Source organism: Lethenteron reissneri, chromosome 14 (assembly GCF_015708825.2).
Source record: "Lethenteron reissneri isolate LAM-NWPU_2019-01 chromosome 14, ASM1570882v1, whole genome shotgun sequence".
Classification (NCBI taxonomy): Eukaryota; Metazoa; Chordata; class Hyperoartia; order Petromyzontiformes; family Petromyzontidae; genus Lethenteron; species Lethenteron reissneri.
The window spans coordinates 13,908,333-13,926,765 of record NC_083792.1 but is presented as its reverse complement, the minus strand read 5'-3'; the positions used below and the strand labels follow the sequence as shown (position 1 = coordinate 13,926,765).

The 18,433-nt window shown below is 46.2% G+C and overlaps 1 protein-coding gene across 3 annotated transcripts in view; it reads right to left on the bottom strand.

The window, feature by feature from the left end:
* The window catches only part of LOC133342441 (latent-transforming growth factor beta-binding protein 1-like), a 131,459-nt gene that overhangs the window by 46,746 nt on the left and 66,280 nt on the right, over positions 1 to 18,433 (bottom strand). For all 3 annotated transcript variants that reach the window (XM_061551632.1, XM_061551630.1, XM_061551633.1), the window contains 6 exons: positions 14,260 to 14,382; positions 10,516 to 10,677; positions 9,287 to 9,502; positions 8,012 to 8,034; positions 6,914 to 6,959; positions 2,458 to 2,568 (listed from right to left, as the gene is read on the bottom strand). In XM_061551632.1, the coding sequence (XP_061407616.1) occupies positions 2,458 to 2,568; positions 6,914 to 6,959; positions 8,012 to 8,034; positions 9,287 to 9,502; positions 10,516 to 10,677; positions 14,260 to 14,382 (681 nt within the window). The remainder of the gene's footprint in view (positions 1 to 2,457; positions 2,569 to 6,913; positions 6,960 to 8,011; positions 8,035 to 9,286; positions 9,503 to 10,515; positions 10,678 to 14,259; positions 14,383 to 18,433) is intronic.

The following is an 18,433-nucleotide window of genomic DNA, read 5'->3' as shown; positions in this document are numbered from 1 at the left end:
TTCACATTATCACCAGTGCACTACATGAGCCAGTCTCCAGCAGAATTTACAGCTAATTCAGGACACATACCCACTAATGATTAATAGCCTTCATTACAGCGCGTGGGGCTTTGGCGGGTTATATTGATTAATTTGTTTTGATTCTTTTTGTCTTGGCACACGTGGAAGACGTGCTCTTGTTAGGCACGTGACAGGCCAAGAAACAGAGTTCAGGCACAATTGGAAATGCACCTAATACCAATGTGGCATGCAGCGAGCGCATTTGCGTCGGCTATTATGGTGCAGAGTGGTCACTGAGCCCTGTGCAAAGTGTCCACTCTGCAAAGCACTAACAGAGGAGATAGAAGCAGCACTGGAGAAGCACAGAGGTCAGGGAGAGGAAGTCACATGGTTACATTTCAATTTCAGTCAAATAAGAACACAAACCATTCTGTAATGGGAAGAGAAGCCGTGTGGCCCGTCTGGCTCATCTCTATGATCGACGCCCTTTCCCAACACTGCTTTACATTCCCAGAAGACGTAAATTTCCCATTCCCCTACCCTAAATATTTCACTCGTTTCCTCCAAACACCTTATTTACCGAGAACAAGTCCAATTGCTTGTTACATGAGTTAACGGATTCTGTCTCTGGAGCACTTGCAGCCAAACAATCCTAATGATCTACAATTCCTCTGGAATAGATTTCCTGCTAGACCCCCAGATGCCAATTTTATGTTTGTTTGTTTGTTCCCATAACCATGACCTTTAGTTCCAAAATCATCATCGGTTCTTCATGGAATATGGCTCACGCGAGGCTCACGCGAGGCCAAGTTTTCATTGATTTCCAGCGGTCGCTTTTATAGAGACGTTGAAGGAGGCATTTTGATTGTCGCTCCATTTGGAGCTGAATGGAAAAGCGCTTGTTTGAACGATACGAGTTACATATCGATGTCCTCCAAAATACAATCCAACCCCACTCCTCCCTGAAAGGGGCCCTGCTACCAGCCAATCAAGAGACTTGAGCCACCCAGCAATGGCATTTTTTGCCCAAATACAGCCCCATACACGTATACATATATTATATATATATTAATGCCCTTTCTGCACAGTACACGCTAGCGGTTTCATGACGTGTATATTGCTGAGGTGTGATTTGCACGTCATAGATGCTGGGTTCACCAGGACCCGACAGGCACGAGTGGCCTCTACATTCACGGTTTTCGAGAGCTCCATTGGCACCGCGCAGTTAGACACTAAACAACTTATACTTTGCACGTACGGTTTAATTCAACGTGTGAGTGCATGAATAATGCAAATTGTAAAATGTAACATGTCCATGGTTAAGTGATTATAACAAATTGGTCTTGATAGTGCACCCTTCACGTCAGGGCATCTCAGTACGCTTTACACGCAATAAAACATCACTCATTTAAAACACGATTTTAAGAATAGATTAAAAATAGCTTTCAGAGATGGCGGGTTAAATAAATAAATATCAACCGGCCACAATAAAGGAGTGAGGAGGAGAGGTGAAGACACGGGCAGGAAAGGAGGTGAGAAGGACGTCTCGGGATAAGAGGGGAGGAGATCCTTCTGATGACGAGGAGGGAGAGGGGGGAGGGTGGAGGGGGGATGTTTATTACCGCGGTGGCGAGATGTTAACTCCCTTGCCTGGTATACAGGAGGTCATGGCTTCTATCCCTACCTTGACGCCTGTATATGTGGAGTTTGCACGTTCTCCCCGTGGTCGCGTGGATTTTTCTCCGGGTCCTCCGGTTTTTCCCTCCACGTTTGGAACCAACGTGCGTTTAAGAGTATTTGGCTGCTATACATTTTCACGTGATAAGCCACTTCTCGTTGGGCTATCATTTGCAGCTAGCTCACTTCTGAAAACGATCTATATAGCTAATGGGACTGGCCTGGTAAAATAAAAAATAGTTTATAGTTTAGTTTAAATTACAACGGCAAAAGAGGTGGGGGATGGGAGATAAGTTCAAAGGAAGGTGAAGAGAGTTGGGGTGGTGGGGGAGACAAAGGTGGGGATAAGCAATGAGAGACTGCGAGGTTCCCGGGGACCTGGGCAGGGGAAAGCCGACTCCAGCACAGTGAGCGGCAATGCTTTAAAAACCAGTGAGAAGCACGTGATGGTCTCAAGATGAGATTTGAACAATGGGAGGGCATCAATTCGATGAGTACAGAGAGGGAGGGAATTCCAAACCGAGGGGACAGAATGGGAAACGGAGTGACGAGGGATTTTAGGTAAAATTGAGGTCTTGCTAGCAGGCATTGGTCAGAGGACGGGACATGCCGAGAGGGGGTATCGGGACAGATGAAAGAGGATAGATAGGAGGGGGACAAAATTGTGGAGGATTTTCAGTGGGAGACAGCAGAGAGAAGGGCAAATTTATTTCGGCCTATGCCAAGATAATATTCGTGATTGCTTGGCCATGCTGTGTCCCACGCCGTGCGGTGTCTTACCGGTGGCCTTCACGACGGAGAGGGCCTCAGTTTGGCTCACGACGATGCTGGAGGCCGGGAGAGAAGTGCGCCGTGGAGTCTGAAGGGCCGAGGTCTCGTGAACGTCCGTGCCTGCGGGAAGAGTGCAGCCGTCAGGGACCTCACCTCTCAATCAATTCATCTTCATTTTACATGCTAATATCGCTCTCCTCAATAAAGTACGCATTAGTTCACATTACAACAGAACGGGAATGGTACAGGGGCACAGGGCTCGTACGCTTAATGTCATTGCGTCGTTTCCGCACGGCCTCATACATAAAAGAAGCACCGTACATACGAATTCCAATGAAAAACCTGGACAACACAAGGATGCCACAGGTAGAACGTGTGGTAGAGTGACACACGCACGAGGGCACAGGGATCACCTTACGCATCAGTCTACCGTGTCCTCTGCGAGAGAGAGGAAACCTTGTGCTTTCTTGTTTTTTGGACATTAACCATCAAGATAAAGAAAAATACAATAATTTGAAAGACCTATTTTGGTCTTTCATCTATAAAAGCTTTTGCTGATCACTGACAAAATGGCTGATCAAATGATGGGTCACTCAAAAGTCATGAATTGGACACATTTAGACTACTTTAGTAAAATAATGAAATCATAGTCAACTTCTGTTCGTGGGCAAGGATTCGTTGTTACGTTCATTAACTATGTGTATAATGTGCATTACATTATAGGTGATGGATTTGATCATGCTCCTTGAAACAAGGTTTTAAAAATAATTCCATTTATATTTAATGGGGTATTTTATTTAGCATGGACAGCATTAGCTGGGGAGCTCACTCCTGGGATAATGTTTATTCTTTGTTGAGTAATTGTGCACATTGGATGCAACTGGTATACTCGTAAATCGCTGTAAAAAATGTACAGTAAACTCTCACTATGTGCGAGTTCGAGATTCGCCAGTTCCGCATGTCCACGAGTTACTAAATGCATTCCAATTCCCGATTCGCGACTCGCCGGACTCCAGCACTCAGGAGTGTCCGTCGCGCCAGATTCCATTGGGACATGTCCGTGACGATTCGGCACGCCCCCTCGGCTGCCTGCTTCGTCCTCACTATAACCACTGTGCCTTGTTATCAAACACCTGCATTTCCCCGCGGAGTCATCCTCCTGAATTCCTCACCATCATCACCACTTTCACCTGCATTGCCGTCAAATCATCATCGTCAAAGTTAATTTAAAAAAGCACATGGTTCTTTAAACTTTATTACATATTTTTTGTAATTTTTTTTATTAAATATTTAAAATTCTCCCCCCCCCCCCCCATGTTCACTCGTAACAAGAACATAACCCCTTTTTTTCCCTCCGTTTAACAAGGCTTCTGCATTCGCTAACTCTGCATTCACGAGCATTTTCAGGAACGTAACCCTCGCAGATAGAGAGGCTTTACTGTACTCGTAGGTCATAAACCCTTCTTGGTATCCTACCAAGCACTGACCACATCATAGCGCTCCAGGCCGGGTAACTGCACATCAATCACCACGTCTCCTGTCCGAACAGCTGGATTATCGGCGCACGGCACCACGAGTTTTTAATCGCGGGTCTTGCTCACTGCCGTAGAGAGCATAAGTGCCCTTGCCAGAGGGAGATACATTTTTCATGCTCGGCTTTGCGAGAGTGGGTCTCATGTTCCCACGAGGTCTTTCCAGGACTCACCTGGAAATGATTTTGAGTGTGGCAACTGTATCAAATTATCGCTGGAAAGAAGTATCTGCTGTGCGATTGTTTTAAGTCGTGCGTTATGTTGAACGTGCTTCACAAACCGGCAGTCATTCGCGTGCGTGCGTGTGTACGTTTATATATATGCAACTGTTTAAGTGAAGAATATTGAATTTACACTGTGATTACAAATATACATCACCATTAAGGGTGGACAATTGACATCCACCCCCAACCAGTGATCGGGCAAAATGCTGCGAGTCAGAGTCGCGATTTGCTTTAATAAACAACACTTTTATTCCGACACTGCGATGAATGGTCGGCACCTCAGTGGCTGTGGGTGTCACACGCACGAATAACAAAAACGTTGATTTTTAATTTCTGCAATTGTATGCATTTAACGCGAGCTTAAAACTCGAAATTAATTGATGATTGGATGCTTTGTTCCAGAATGCGTGACCATAGGTATGAATGGGGCATAATTCTCAAAGCGTGCCGTCTAATTCAGTTTGTTTCCTTTTCTTAGCAAGCACCAGCACATGGCAGTATCATCTGGCCACGACTTTTATGCAGAGCATGTGCACCTCGGGCACAGTGCATGAGTCTTGAAGGTGGGTCGAGATCAAAATGATGAAATGAAGAGGTGATCGGTAGCAGGTGGTACTACTTAAGAAAAAAGACATTTCATTAAAAAATGCAAGGCAAAAAAATGCCGATAGAAGTACGCCTTCAATCAGTGCTTAATAGCTGCTTTGTCAAATGGATCGGAAAAATGCACAATTACAAAGAAAATAAGTCTAAATGTGCAGAGTACACGAAGCAGCGTGAAGGGAAACGTGTTTGGAATTACGCCGAGACAGAGAGAGGACCACGTGAATCAGAGAACAAAGTGGAACGAGGAAGTAGGTTGAGAGATGAGGTGGGGCGAAGAGGTGAGGTCGCCTGCAGGAGCAAGATGGATCAAGGCAACGCGGAACCAGGAGAAAAAGAAACAACTTGAGGAAGCCTTCATTCAGCCAATCATAGACAACATCTGATGATGATGATGATGACATAAGCAACCGTAGATACGTTAAAAGATAATATTTAAGGGTTAAACATGGTGTATAAATACACAGGATGTGAGCTAGAACACACCTGCACAAAACTCACCTTCCCATGTCAAACAATTTCTAACTGCGTGCAATTACCCGCCAATTCACGAGCACATTCCTTTTCGAAAATTAGAAACACGTCGCCTCATCGGCGATCTTCTAAAGATGGGCCCCGTGAGCTATTCCGTTGCCCGGCCTCGTGAGCAGAGGCACGTGACGCAACGCCGCTCATCGTGACTGCACACGCCGCTCATCGTGACTGCACACGCCGCTCATCGTGACTGCACACGCCGCTCATCGTGACTGCACACGCCGCTCATCGTGACTGCACACGCCGCTCATCGTGACTGCACACGCCGCTCATCGTGACTGCACACGCCGCTCATCGTGACTGCACACGCCGCTCATCGTGACTGCACACGCCGCTCATCGTGACTGCACACGCCGGCCCACGCGACGAGCACGACGGGAACACCTGCTGGGGTGGAGGCGGCGCGTGCGCTGTGGAAAGACGACGCCTTTGCGCGACGATGACACACCGGTGAACTCACGGCACCGTGTGTCTCCAAGCTGACATGAGCATTGGCCAGTGTCAGTGCTGGAAATTCCAAACGGCAAGGATCGGCCTCTTCATCGGATAGCCGCCGCTAACTTCTTAGGAGATAATCGGTCCACACACACTCCGCTGTGGCCTTGCAAGGAAGACGATATAGCAGGCAACGTTTCTGGCAATAGCACCTATCTTCTTAGCATTTATTGGTCGTGTTATTGACGAGTTACTTTTATATTATATTTGTATTTACGTGATGTAATCCAAACACCTCTATTATGGATATTGGTCGCGAAAGCCTACGTGGTAAACTGAGTTTTTGTGGTCAGTGCTTGTACACAACTCCCAAAGCAACATAAACAAAGTAGTTAATATCTCAGGAGATAGTGCTTATTTTATTAACCTCTGAGGGAAGATGTCCAAGAGCTCAACTTACAAAATCTCCATGCCCTATCGACGACTCTCTATGAAGTGGCAACCAAATGAGTGAACAGTCGAGCTATAAAGAGGTCGGTGTTGACTACAGGCATGCGTTTAACAATACATTCACAACATGTCTTCAATGCCCATTGGTGCACAGTTGGTAAATTACCATCAGTGAAATGGCCAAGGGAAGTCTTTGCTATTGGGCAAACCTGTCAGCATAGGGACTTTACTAATGCATGAACATGTACACATGCAATGCTACTGCATATGAAGGATCAATGAGTATCACTCGTCATCATCATCAGCCAAGTGCAATCCACCACTGTGAATGGAAACCTCCGCAAGCCGTTGCCATCTCTCATTGTCTGGCGATGCGACGATCCATCGTTGCTGCTGCGCACGAGCAGACGGCGTCGCTGCACCCAAGCAGGGAGACTCAGTCCCGGATGGAATTCTCCGTCACGTGGTTGCCTTTCCATCAATAGCCTCGACCACCAACCATTCATCCCTTTGAGCGACGCGTCCCGATAAAGCCCGTTCATATTTAATCACAATCTATGCGATGTCCCTCTGCCATGCATATTTTCTCTAATCCAAGCGTTCCTCTGTGCAAAAGCCTCCGTCTCTCATTGATTCTGTGCATTCTTTGTTAGTTTGTCCCGTACAAATAAAAGCATACATACGAACCTGTGATAGTTTTTTTGGCGTTATCGGTGCTTGGAGCTGTTATCACCTGTCACAACATAACACGTAGGAATGTAATTGTACAGGACGTTAAGATTTCACTTCCATGACGATATATGGCATACAAATAATAGACATGCTTAAACAAATACGAGCAGTTATTCGTTTTAAGAATATGAATGTTAGCTTTACGAAATATTCCATGTTTATTAATATGTTAAGATACTGATTGGTGGAATTGAAAACAGAAACCAAGTAGAATAATGATAAAGGGGATGCTGCTTTTCCCACATGTCTTGTCACCTTTGCTTTTTCTCTCTCCATATTTTCCCAATTATTATCACAACTGTGCTCTTGGTGTAATATCACGAGACAATTAACTTTCCATTCCGTGTACTACAACCCTGTCTCAGAGAATGTTCCCAGAAAAAAAGTAATAGAACTACTTTGGAAGTTACTTCAATAGACCTCTCAACTCCCGAGATGCATCTTCTATACATGTTAGATGTGAGTCACCAAGAATTCGCAGAGCTAGAATATGTTCAAGCAAGGAAATAATCTAAAGTAAAAACATTTGTAGTCTGCTGATGGGGCTCAGACCATTAACACGTTAACACGTTGACAATTCGGTTTAATAAATTAGTTATTATGATGCTTCTTTACCCAGAAAAGCGTCACTGAGTCTCCAGACTCCGTTTCAGGAGGGTCCTGCCATGTACTTGCAGCAGGGGAGTGATTTTACAATGCGTCATCCAAATTTAGTAATTTGCAGGTAATATTTCATAACTGGGAAGTTTGGCCTTGCAATCAGTTACATTGCAAAGGGTTCTTTGGTTTTCCATGGGAGTAATCCAGAGAACCCGGAGCAAACCCATGAAAAAAGACACCCGAGTTTGGAATCAAACCCAAGTCCTTCTTGCTGTGAGGAACGAGTGTTTCCGCTGTGCCAGTCACGGATGTCTGCTCAGATTTAAACCCAAGGATCACAGCGGTCCGTCTTCAGTTTCGTGACACGACATTCAACCTCGAAGATAATTAGCCACGAGGCCACCTCCTCTCTCACGAGTTTCTGAATATTTTACACGAACGATATTTTCTTACCGGTTCGCCATCAAGACTTGAATCTGAAATACAACACAAAAGGTAAAAAAAATATGCTGAAGTTAAACGCGTGACATTGTTAAATAGCTCGATGCAAAGTCAAGCACACGTGGTACAAAGGGAAAATCTGAGAATTTAGTGGCAGATTAAAAAATATATATGTATCTTCAAGAATCCAATTGGATTGCTTTTCACGCATACAATTTGCATTGTTGCCATGATAATACCTCGGAAAACAATACCAGTGAGAAAGAAACAGAAACGAGAAAACCAAATAATTAATTAACGTCGTGGGTTTCATGCTTTTATTTTAAAATTTAATTTAAATTTTATTACATTTTTAATTTTATTTTATATCGACGTGACTTCACCGAAAGAACCGAAGAATATGAACCAACTTTGCCGGGTTCGTCGCACCCAACGTGCGCTCACCCCTGCGCCACTGCTCTCCTGTCAATCTTAATTACTTCTACAAATTGTAACTATTTACTATTTTTATTTTACCAGCTAAGGCCCACTGAGCTATAGAAGCGACCTGGCCACAAACGATAGCTCAACGAAGCGGCTTATCGCGTGGAAATTGATAGTAGCCAAATACTCTAAATGCGGAGGACCGAGAGAAAAATCCACGTGACCACGGGGAGAGAAACATGCAAACTCCAAATATGCAGGCGTCAGGGTCGGGATGAAACCCACGACCTCCTGTGTACCAGGCGAGGTAGTTAACATCTCGCCACCGTGGTTCACCATTTATGTAGTGACCCTACGATGTAGCACTATGGAAAACGTCACCATTTGCACCACGCCCCCTCGTCCACGCGATCTGCCTTCAACATCGAGGAGCGACCGGCACGGTGAAGAATAATATAATCGAACGATTCCCAGTAGCCAATTAGTATGGGGAAGACTCTTCTCCAGCGGAGGATTTGCATCTTAAAGTGTGTGTTGGGGAGTGTAGCGGTTAGCGCACCTCCAATTAGTACGGTTCGCTACATACAATGCGAAATAAGTCCAACACATATACACACACAGCACACTGCACTGAGTCCAGCGACCCGAGTTCCATTCCAGCTCACGGCCAACACCAGTGACGATTATCTGAACCGGTTCTGGGCCTCCACCTGGTTCGACTCAGCCCTAAATGAGTCCCTAGTGCGGTGTGTAAACATCGTCACTGCTCGCTAACAGCACTTGCCCACGGTCAGTTAAGGCTATACGGAGGATCTTTGTCTTTGTTTGGGGGGGGGGGGGGGGCATGCATGCGTGTGACCTTACAGACGTCGATCTTGGGAGGCGCGTGGTGCTGGGGTAGGCGCGGGGCCCCAGGGAGCGCGTCCCCTCTCCCTGGGTCCACGGCGGCCGCTGCCTTGGCCGGTCGCTCCGGCGTTATCTGCATTTGCTCCACGTCCGTCAGCTTCCGCACGTTGAGCTTCATCTCAGACGAAGGGAAGTGGTAGCCCATCCCAGCCGGGCACGTTTCTTTGAAGGAGGCTTTTTTTTACATTTGAAAACAAGAAGGCATGTCAGTCCATCGTGTTGCCTTGCATCAGTCACATGCAAATGGTTTAACATTATGCATCATTAGGATTCATGATTAGTTTATTTTAGGTTGGAATGTGGAGGTGTAGTTTTCGCTTTTTTACGATAACCTTCCACCTTCCGACATTGATTTGCTTTTTTCAGCAAACCAGACTGTTGAGAAGCAAGCATAATGGTGACAATAGTTCGTGATGGTTTCGCTGGAGATTGCGTCCAGCATCTTCCGGCGTTGGCGAATCTCAACTCTCCTGTAAAAGAGCTTGCTGATTTGGCTCCTTAAGTAGGTGCCATAACATCATCAGGCCAGCCCTGCAGATGAGCCGGTGTAACAATTAATGCTGATTGCTGCTTGGTTGGGTGGCTATATTGGTGTGACAAGGTGACTGTCTTTATTGGCTGGTTTTAAGTTGGGGCGGGTAATTAGCAGCAGTGATGAGGGACGCATAAAACGTCTATGATCCACGCCTCCGACTCGCACAGTTGTCGACGTACGTTGCGAAAGAAGTTCAACATACTGTAACATACATACATTAATTGTTCTTCTTGGTTATTTCGGTAAAGTCACGTAGAAGGGAAATAATAAAATAAGTCACAAAGCTTTAAATCGAAAAAAATATACATTAATTGCTTGTGATAACAAAATAAAAATTAGGCCGATCGCAGTCAGCTTTCGTTTGCTAAGCTAATGGGTTGAGGCTGCATTAATACTTGGATGGGAGACTGCCTGGGGACACCAGGCATTGTCGGCCTGAGCTGCAAGGTTTTCAGGACATGGCAATGCAGAAACTGAATCTTAACTTCATCTATGAGGAAGTTTGAGCATTACCCCTTGTATGAGTGTATGTTTGTATGTATGTGTGTATGAGTGTATGTTTGTATGTATGTGTGTATGAGTGTATGAGTGTATGCGTGTATGTGTGTATGAGTGTATGTGTGTATGTGTGTATGAGTGCACATGCACTCACATAGGCCCTGCGGTGGGCACTTTTCACAGTTCTTGCCCCAGGCCTTGCCGACGCTGCAGCAGCAGATATGCTTTGTCAGCGGCAGTGGTATCGGCAGAACGCACTCTTGCCCGTCCATGGCTCGGTAGCACATGTCGATCTTGGACGATAACACCATGTCCGCTGACGAGAGAGACAGAGAGAGAGGCCATCATGAGGGTGTCATTTAGATACAATTGTTGTTTGACCATACTTCACCACGCTGGTCAGTGTGGCTTGGGGAAGGGTTGGGGCACCGGACCGCTTCAGATATTATTTGCCAATGATGTTTACCTTGTGGCCGGGGAACTCCCACCCCACTATTCTGGCAAATCGCCCGAAGATGCTGGATGTAATTACCATTGAAACGCCGTACTACTCAAATTGTAAATGTGGGCTAAAGTAGTGAACTATTTGTCTTTTGTCAACGTGACACATTTCTTACTGATTGGCCATGTCGGGTGGTGGAGGGTTGCGACACATGTATACTTACGCGATTTAACCCAAAAACCTTTATTATGAATAATACTGGTCGCGAAAGCCTGCTGCGTGTTCAACTGCCACCCCCTCGACGTTGGCAATTCTTGCACGTGATCTCGAATCGGTGTCTTCCTCTTTACGTCTCGCGATGTAAATCAACGCGTTCCTTTTGCTCCCCGCTTGCTTGTGCGCATTCATATCGTGTTCCATATCTTTCTTCGTCAATGACCATTTTTCTTTGGGTCACATGTCGCAGCAAGTAGTGCACATGGTACATCCCGCATCTCTATTACCGCGTCCTAATAAACCCACGTGGAAAAGCGCGTGAGGCCATTGCTTCCCAACGGGCCGGCCGATGCCGCACCCAGGTAAAACAATATTTAATTCACCTTGACCATAACGTGACCGATATCCCAGCTGCAGGCAGTTAGCTGCACGCTCGTGCAATCATTGCTCCCCCGGGGTCCCTGGCACCACCCCACGGCTGCTAAACCGCGCCCAATTCTAATTTCTCCGGGCCGCGGGGTCAAGCGGCGTCCCCTGGAGCCGTCGCGCCACCCGTGCCTGCGGTGAACGGGCGGGCAGGTCAGTGGAACACAGAGCCAACTGTTTCTCGATTGTGTTCACTGCTTACGACTCGGCTGGGTTTTGTGGCACGCTCTGCCGTGCCCGTCCACCCGCCCATGCCGTGTCTCACTCCTGCGTGTTTTAACGTTGATTAAATACGGTACAGTAATAATGGGCTCAATTGTTATTGGAATTTGAGCAATGGAGCCGCGTTGAGATTGTATTTTTTTTCCTCTTGTGGTTGGGATTGGGTGAGGTGACAAGCACGGGTTATAAAGCCCTCACGTTACAAAGTTGATTGCTGATTTTTGTTCAATTCTGGGGCAATAAACAAATATTGGTGACTAGATTTAACAGAAAAATGCAAACCTATAGCTGAGTTAATCTGGAACAAATACCCTGACTCATGCACGTTGTATTGGCGTTGAACTTCTTCCGCACCGTACGTAGCCAACCGTGCGACTCGGAGGTGCGGGGAAAGACAACAAAGCTCATACTTCCCATGGTGCACTCTACCAATTAAATTAGATCATTTAAATTTTAATGCAAATTTAATTGTGCACATCAATATTGTTCTTACTGTCTTAGGGTGTGATTGATAGTATATGTCTACTAACGGAAAAGTGATCTTACGTTAATTCAAAAAACTTTTTTTTCATTTGTGCTTTTGTTTTTTGATACTTTTAAAATGTTACCGGATTTCTCTGGGTCGCACAGTGTGCAAAGTGGCAATCTCCAACTCTGAGCCAGGCAAATTTCGTGCTCTCCCTCTCTATACCCTCAGGAAGGGCCTCTACCTCGCCCATCAGGGTTCAACACCCTTCGATGGTCACTGGAATGGGTAATACTTTCTCAGGAGTCGCTCACGGCCGATATATGAAGACACTGGCCTCTCCACCGGGATGGGATGTGGAATATCCAACGATGGTTAAAGACTGCCGATGGGGATACACAGCCTCGTCTTCATGAAGAATGGGTCGCTGTGACATTCACCGACATTTGATTTCCAAGCATCCGCTCACAGTGTGAGGAATATCTACACCGGTCCTGTCCCCCACCCCCCCTTCACCAGCCCACAATGTCCAGTGTGGTGAAGTATAGTTAAACAACTCTGATGACCAACATAGCTGGAACTAACTGAAGCTTGGAGATTCCTGAATTGATGAATCCTGTGGTTTCAACAATTCCACCAATCCGAACGATCCCATTGTGAATCATGAATAATGCCATCGTGAGAGTCACCCAACTCCACTGCCCTAGCTGAGCCAGATTCACTGTGGCACCTCCCGACTACGGCGGTGACGACTCGGTGACCTGACCCTGAACTGGGGCGCCTCACCAGAACTCCCTCCGCTTGACACTAAAAACAGCAAAGTGTGGAGGGGATGGGGGGGGCGTTTGCACAAACCGTTAAGTGGACGCACCTGCGGTGCCGTTGGGCGGTGGGCAGCTGGGAGCAATTAGAGGTGAATCATCCCGCCTGCACGGGGTAGCTAAGTTATAGGCTCCACCGTCCTCCCGGTGACGCCCCTAATTTGAACTCTGCTCATAGGTACAGCAATTGTATGGGGGGGAGGGGGGATTTTTTTGTTTGGTTGGCGGCTGCTTAAGTAGTAGCATGTGCACCTATCGTGTGTCGTTTCAGGGCCCATGGTTTGCTCCATGGTTTGCTGTAGGCGAGGGGGTCTCCAACACTCCAGTGCCCGTAGCCACCGCCGTCCGCCTTTCCACGTTTGGCAATCGTCTCCATTCAAAAACAACATGTGGACGTATTGGCGGTACACTGGTGCAGCATAACATATCAGTCCCCCTAAAACAGTCTATAATCTAATTTAGAATCAGCAAATCTGTCTGTACGTCTTCATTTGACTCTGTCGCCAAGTATGACGCGATTCGAAGGTTTATTCAGTCTTATATTGTAAGTATACATATGAAGTTAATCTGTTTAAGCCACTTTAACTGACAATTGTTATTAGCCCTTAAGATTTACATGCCTCCCTCTTTGCCACCTGGGCTGAAAACGCCACAAACGTTTGTTTAAATAATCCTGAATTAAATTTCCCTTGGGAAATATACACCTTAATAACTACTTAAACACTGCAATCTAAAACCAACATTTCCTGTCACCCACCTGTAAATTCACCCAACTCGAATTATATAATAAATCAATGGACCTCTCTGAAGTTGGCTAACATTTCCCTGGTGTGCAAAGGGAGATGTGTGCTGAGCTGCTCATTTTAGTTGTTTGGTAAAATGTCTAAAATGTCAATAATTCCTATTCTATTCTTGCGTATCGTAATATGTTCAGGGGCTAGGTGCAACGTCGAGGTCTGCTCATGACGAGAGGGCTTCTTCCACAGAGAGTTCATGACGTTTTGCAATTGCTCCTCCGTCGAACGAGTGCAGATTTTGGTGGCTTACTATATGGTCCAGAGTGTTGCATGGCCACAAATCGCACCGTGGCTTGTTTATGCAGCAGATGTGCCAATCAGCCTGCTGATGTTCCGATGCAGTTGAAGGTATGCACCTGTGTGTTTGAGGAATGTTAATTCCAACAGTTCTATCGGAAGGGAACAATTCTGCTCGCATGTAGAAACAAGCAACGATAGAAATTGAAACCTCAGAGAATAAGCGAGCATGCCCCAGATAAAGTGGCAATTGTGATGTGGCGCGGCTTACACATGCATTCCTGGCCAAAGGAGTCCCACAGGTACCCTTCCATGCAGCTGCATCTGAAGCTGCCTTGCTGGTTGATGCACGTGCCGTTGGGACAGATGCCGCGGAACTGGCACTCGTTGATGTCTGCGGAGCACAAACGCACGTGTCGCGTGAGCAAGCAGCACGAAACAGGTCCGTACTAATCAATGTAAATGGTTGCAAGAACAATAATAATAAGTTCAACACGAAACATGCCACAGTATTCGCTCGCTCTCGAAGAAAGAGAATGACGCAGAGGTGCGGGGAGGAATCACAGAGAGGCAGGAAGGCAGCCAATCGGTGAGCTGGCGCCAAAACATTTCCCAAGCTCTTCGGTCCTCCATATATGACGGTGTTTGTGACCAATTAACGAGTGTTTCACGTGTGGGAGGAAACCAGAGGACCTGGAGAAACTCTAGGCGTGCAAGGGGGAAAAACTCAATCCCATACAGTCGGAACAGGTGGAGTCCACATTTTTTATGCACTGAATTTTCCTGGAAAGCCAGGGGTATTGCACCTCGACACCCACAGGAAGGGAGTTAAAAAACTTTTGTGCGATCCAGTGGCGGCTCCTGCAAAATCTCTCAGGGGGGGCAAATGTCTGGATGATTGATAAGGATAAGGTCCACCCATGCAATGAATAAATTAACAGCTTAAGCATGTAAAGGCAACTTCACTTCTTTAATATTAATGAAAAATAAAGTGACTCTTACAATACATCTTGTTTGTTTATATACTCACTATTAAAACAAACCACTCAAGTTTATTTTATTAAAGATTCCACTAGGTAGCGATACATTATATTGTTGGATGAAACGTGCTTACGTATGATGACGTTAGCACGTATGATGACGTAAGCACGTTAGTGCATGCCCTCCCGGAAGCCATAGAGAATGCATTGGAGCGCCCCCGTTCGAAAAAAAACATCTTTGAATCTAAGTCTATGGGGCCACTCGGGGCGATTCTCAGCCGTAGTGAAATCGCCCCAAAAGAGGCGGTACTCCACAGAACGTGACATGACGCTGATTGGACTATATCCAGAGGCTGACAGTGACGGCTAGCGTGACTCTGTGGTTGAATGACATTGGTGGTGCGTCGCCCAATCGCCCTAATGAAGAAACCGCCCCTGGTGCGATCCACAAACCCTCACTGGCTCCACAGTACTAGAATGCAGGCGTGCACCACCACCCGGCTTAAAATGAACGGTGCACGCTTATTAAAAAAAATACTTTTTTACATATATAAAACATTTGTAAGTGTTTACATGCTGAAAAAAACAATGAGTCTTGCGCGTATTATGCGGTCAGTGGTGGAATTTCTACATTCCCATGGCAGGGGGCTCGTCCTTCCGTTTGACAGCCACTGTTTAAATCCCGCAAAATGGCACTTAGTTTTAGCGATGCTGGAGGGAAGTCATCTGCAATCTTCCTAGCGTCCTTCATAAGAGAAGGACAAAGTAGGCCTGCATATCTCGACAGAAAAACAAACTTTCGACAAACATTACATAGCAAATCTAGTTACATATTATACGACCCTAAGCTGAAGATGACATTTCCGAAAATTAATCAAACATTAATGCGTGCTCGATTGAACGTGTCCAAAGATGACGGTGCTTGCCGCAATTTGTAGACTAAGCGGATGTGACGGTCGTGGCTTGTTAATACTTTGCACACAACAACACCACTACATGTTCCACATAGTAGTTTGCGAATGTAAGTGTATTCATTGCTTCCAGCGTGCGCTTGCGGCAATCACGTACCCGAGAACTTCCAAAGCATGAACAGACTTAACGAATGCAGACACGTATTCATTAGGGCGGCAAATGACTCTTCCCGCAGCTATGAAGCTGCTTTTGCGAGCACATAACGATCTATTTTAAGATTCGTACAACACAGGAGGGCTTAGGAAAGAGCATGCAGTAGCTTTCAAACGGGACGCTCCCCCACGTGCCTCTTCTTTCATCTTGGGGGCTTTAGCGCAGCCTTGCGGGCTCGCGAAATGGTTATTTAGTGACAGTTATGGTCTAGATTCTGAATTATAGACCCAGCGTTTAACCGAAAACATTTGCGAGGAAGCCAACGGTGCCGTGCGCTTGAAAATCACGACGGCCGCAACGGCAACTTCAAAGGTGAAGGCGTGCCGATGCCGAACCGCAAGCATTAACTTAATGTACGCCCGCAGGGGATGGCACTTGCGGAGGTGGGATCCGTCGCAGGGGCATAACGTTTGTCAACGTAAGCGAGGCAACTTGCGTTTAAGAGTTGCAGGATTAAAAGAACACGACTCGTAAACGTAAAGTGAACGCATCTTTTGTGAGTAACAAAAAAAGTCGTGGGCTTGAGACTTTAAAGGTGCGCAGGAATTGTTAACGCGTGTACAAAAGTGTTGCTCTGGTTGGGACTTCTTAACAGAACCATTATAATAAACAGCGACATTACCTCTCCGCTATGAAGAAGGGCCATTGCTCAAAACGTCACCTATTACGGATTTTGTATCTGCTTCGGGCAGTGTTATTGATCAATGTGAAGACTTGCTGTTATTGGTGCTTGTGCACCCTTGCCAACGCGGTATCATATTTAAAAATAAATTCCGGACCTTATAAGATCACCATCGTTGCTATAACATAATGAATTATGGATCTCGCCCGAAATGTGGCTGATGAGCCCATGGTAGCACGGATTCTTTGCTTCTGTCCCACGCTGATTGAGCGGCGTTGTAAGGGCCCTTGCTCACGTTGTTAATGGCTTCAGGCCAGACACGATCGGCTTGTGTACAAAGTCTTCGCCAGAGAATACCAAAATCCCAGTGGCCTGTGTCCGGGCTTCAGGCGGGTCTTTTTCAGACAAGCTACGGCTGTGTTCTGTAAAGGACGACGTCGTTGTCGTTGCCAAGATTCATTTAAGACTGGTTGCACGACCATAGCATTTTGGGTGTGGAAACCAAAGAAGAAAAAATCCATTTGAACAAATGCAAATTATGTAACTGAACTGGCTAAACAAGTGAGCATTTTTCATGGTATGTATGAGCGCACATTTATTTCCATCACTAAGCCACACAAAGATGAGCACAGCTAACAGCTGGAATTGTGACAAAAATGCGAAGTCCTCCATAAAAAGAAGCAATGCCTCTCGAAGTAATGACCCTTGTACAAGGGGCTGTACAAGTGACCCACTCCCATAATCAATAGCGCTTTCTCTGTTCATCTCGAGAACTTGTTTTTCAATTACCTGTGGCTTAGCACACGTAGTTTGCCAAGTTTTACTACGATCGTGCTTTGTCCATCACTCGTCTTTTGTTACTTCCATGTCGGTGGTCTTCGTCTTGTGTGACGCCCACAGACATTGTCCAACATACAGCAGTCGTTAGAATCTAGCTCATGGCGAGCCCTTTGTGATCATACATATTCTGTCAATCATCACGTAGCTTTAATCATAACCCATTTCCTAATTTGGATAATATCACTGAATGCTAAATTCGTGACTGGTCAGAGGTATTAAACTAAAGCAACCTGCATTGATCCCCAAACATCTCATAATGCTATTACCACACGACTCCGTGGCTTTTCGAGACGCCCCTCTGTGTGGGGTGAAAGGTTAAGAAAGCTGTGCGGCCTGAGGTAAAAAAAAAACGACCCCCTCTTCCAATTCCTGCGATCCCAATCCACCTACCTTGTATGCATGTATCTTAAACTTATTCATCACCGTACGTAGCCAACCGTGATAATTAGAGGCGCGGGAGAAGGACAACAAACTAAACACAAAAATCAGCTCTAAATAAATTCGTTTTAAATCGAGGAAGAGCGTTTTAAGCGGCCGCATCTGAAAGCGAGTGATGCGGTGGCCGTCTTTGTTCGATGGCCAGCCAAACGCCGCTGCTGTGATCATGATCGGAGTGGACGTGATGGTTTATGCTCCTTGACGAGATCAGCAAGGTATTGTGGCTCATTTGTGGCAAGCACTTTGTGCGTAATAAGTGCGACCTCGTAACATATCCGTTCGGCAACCGGAAGCCAAATAAGCTCGGCGAGCCGATGACCTCTTGCCTCTACAACGCCTCCCCTGGCTTCCCCAGCACAACACCTCTGTCGAATGGAATCCTCACGCACTGCTTCATGCCCAATAACAACAATGTGAAGTCTGACTGGAACAATTCCGGG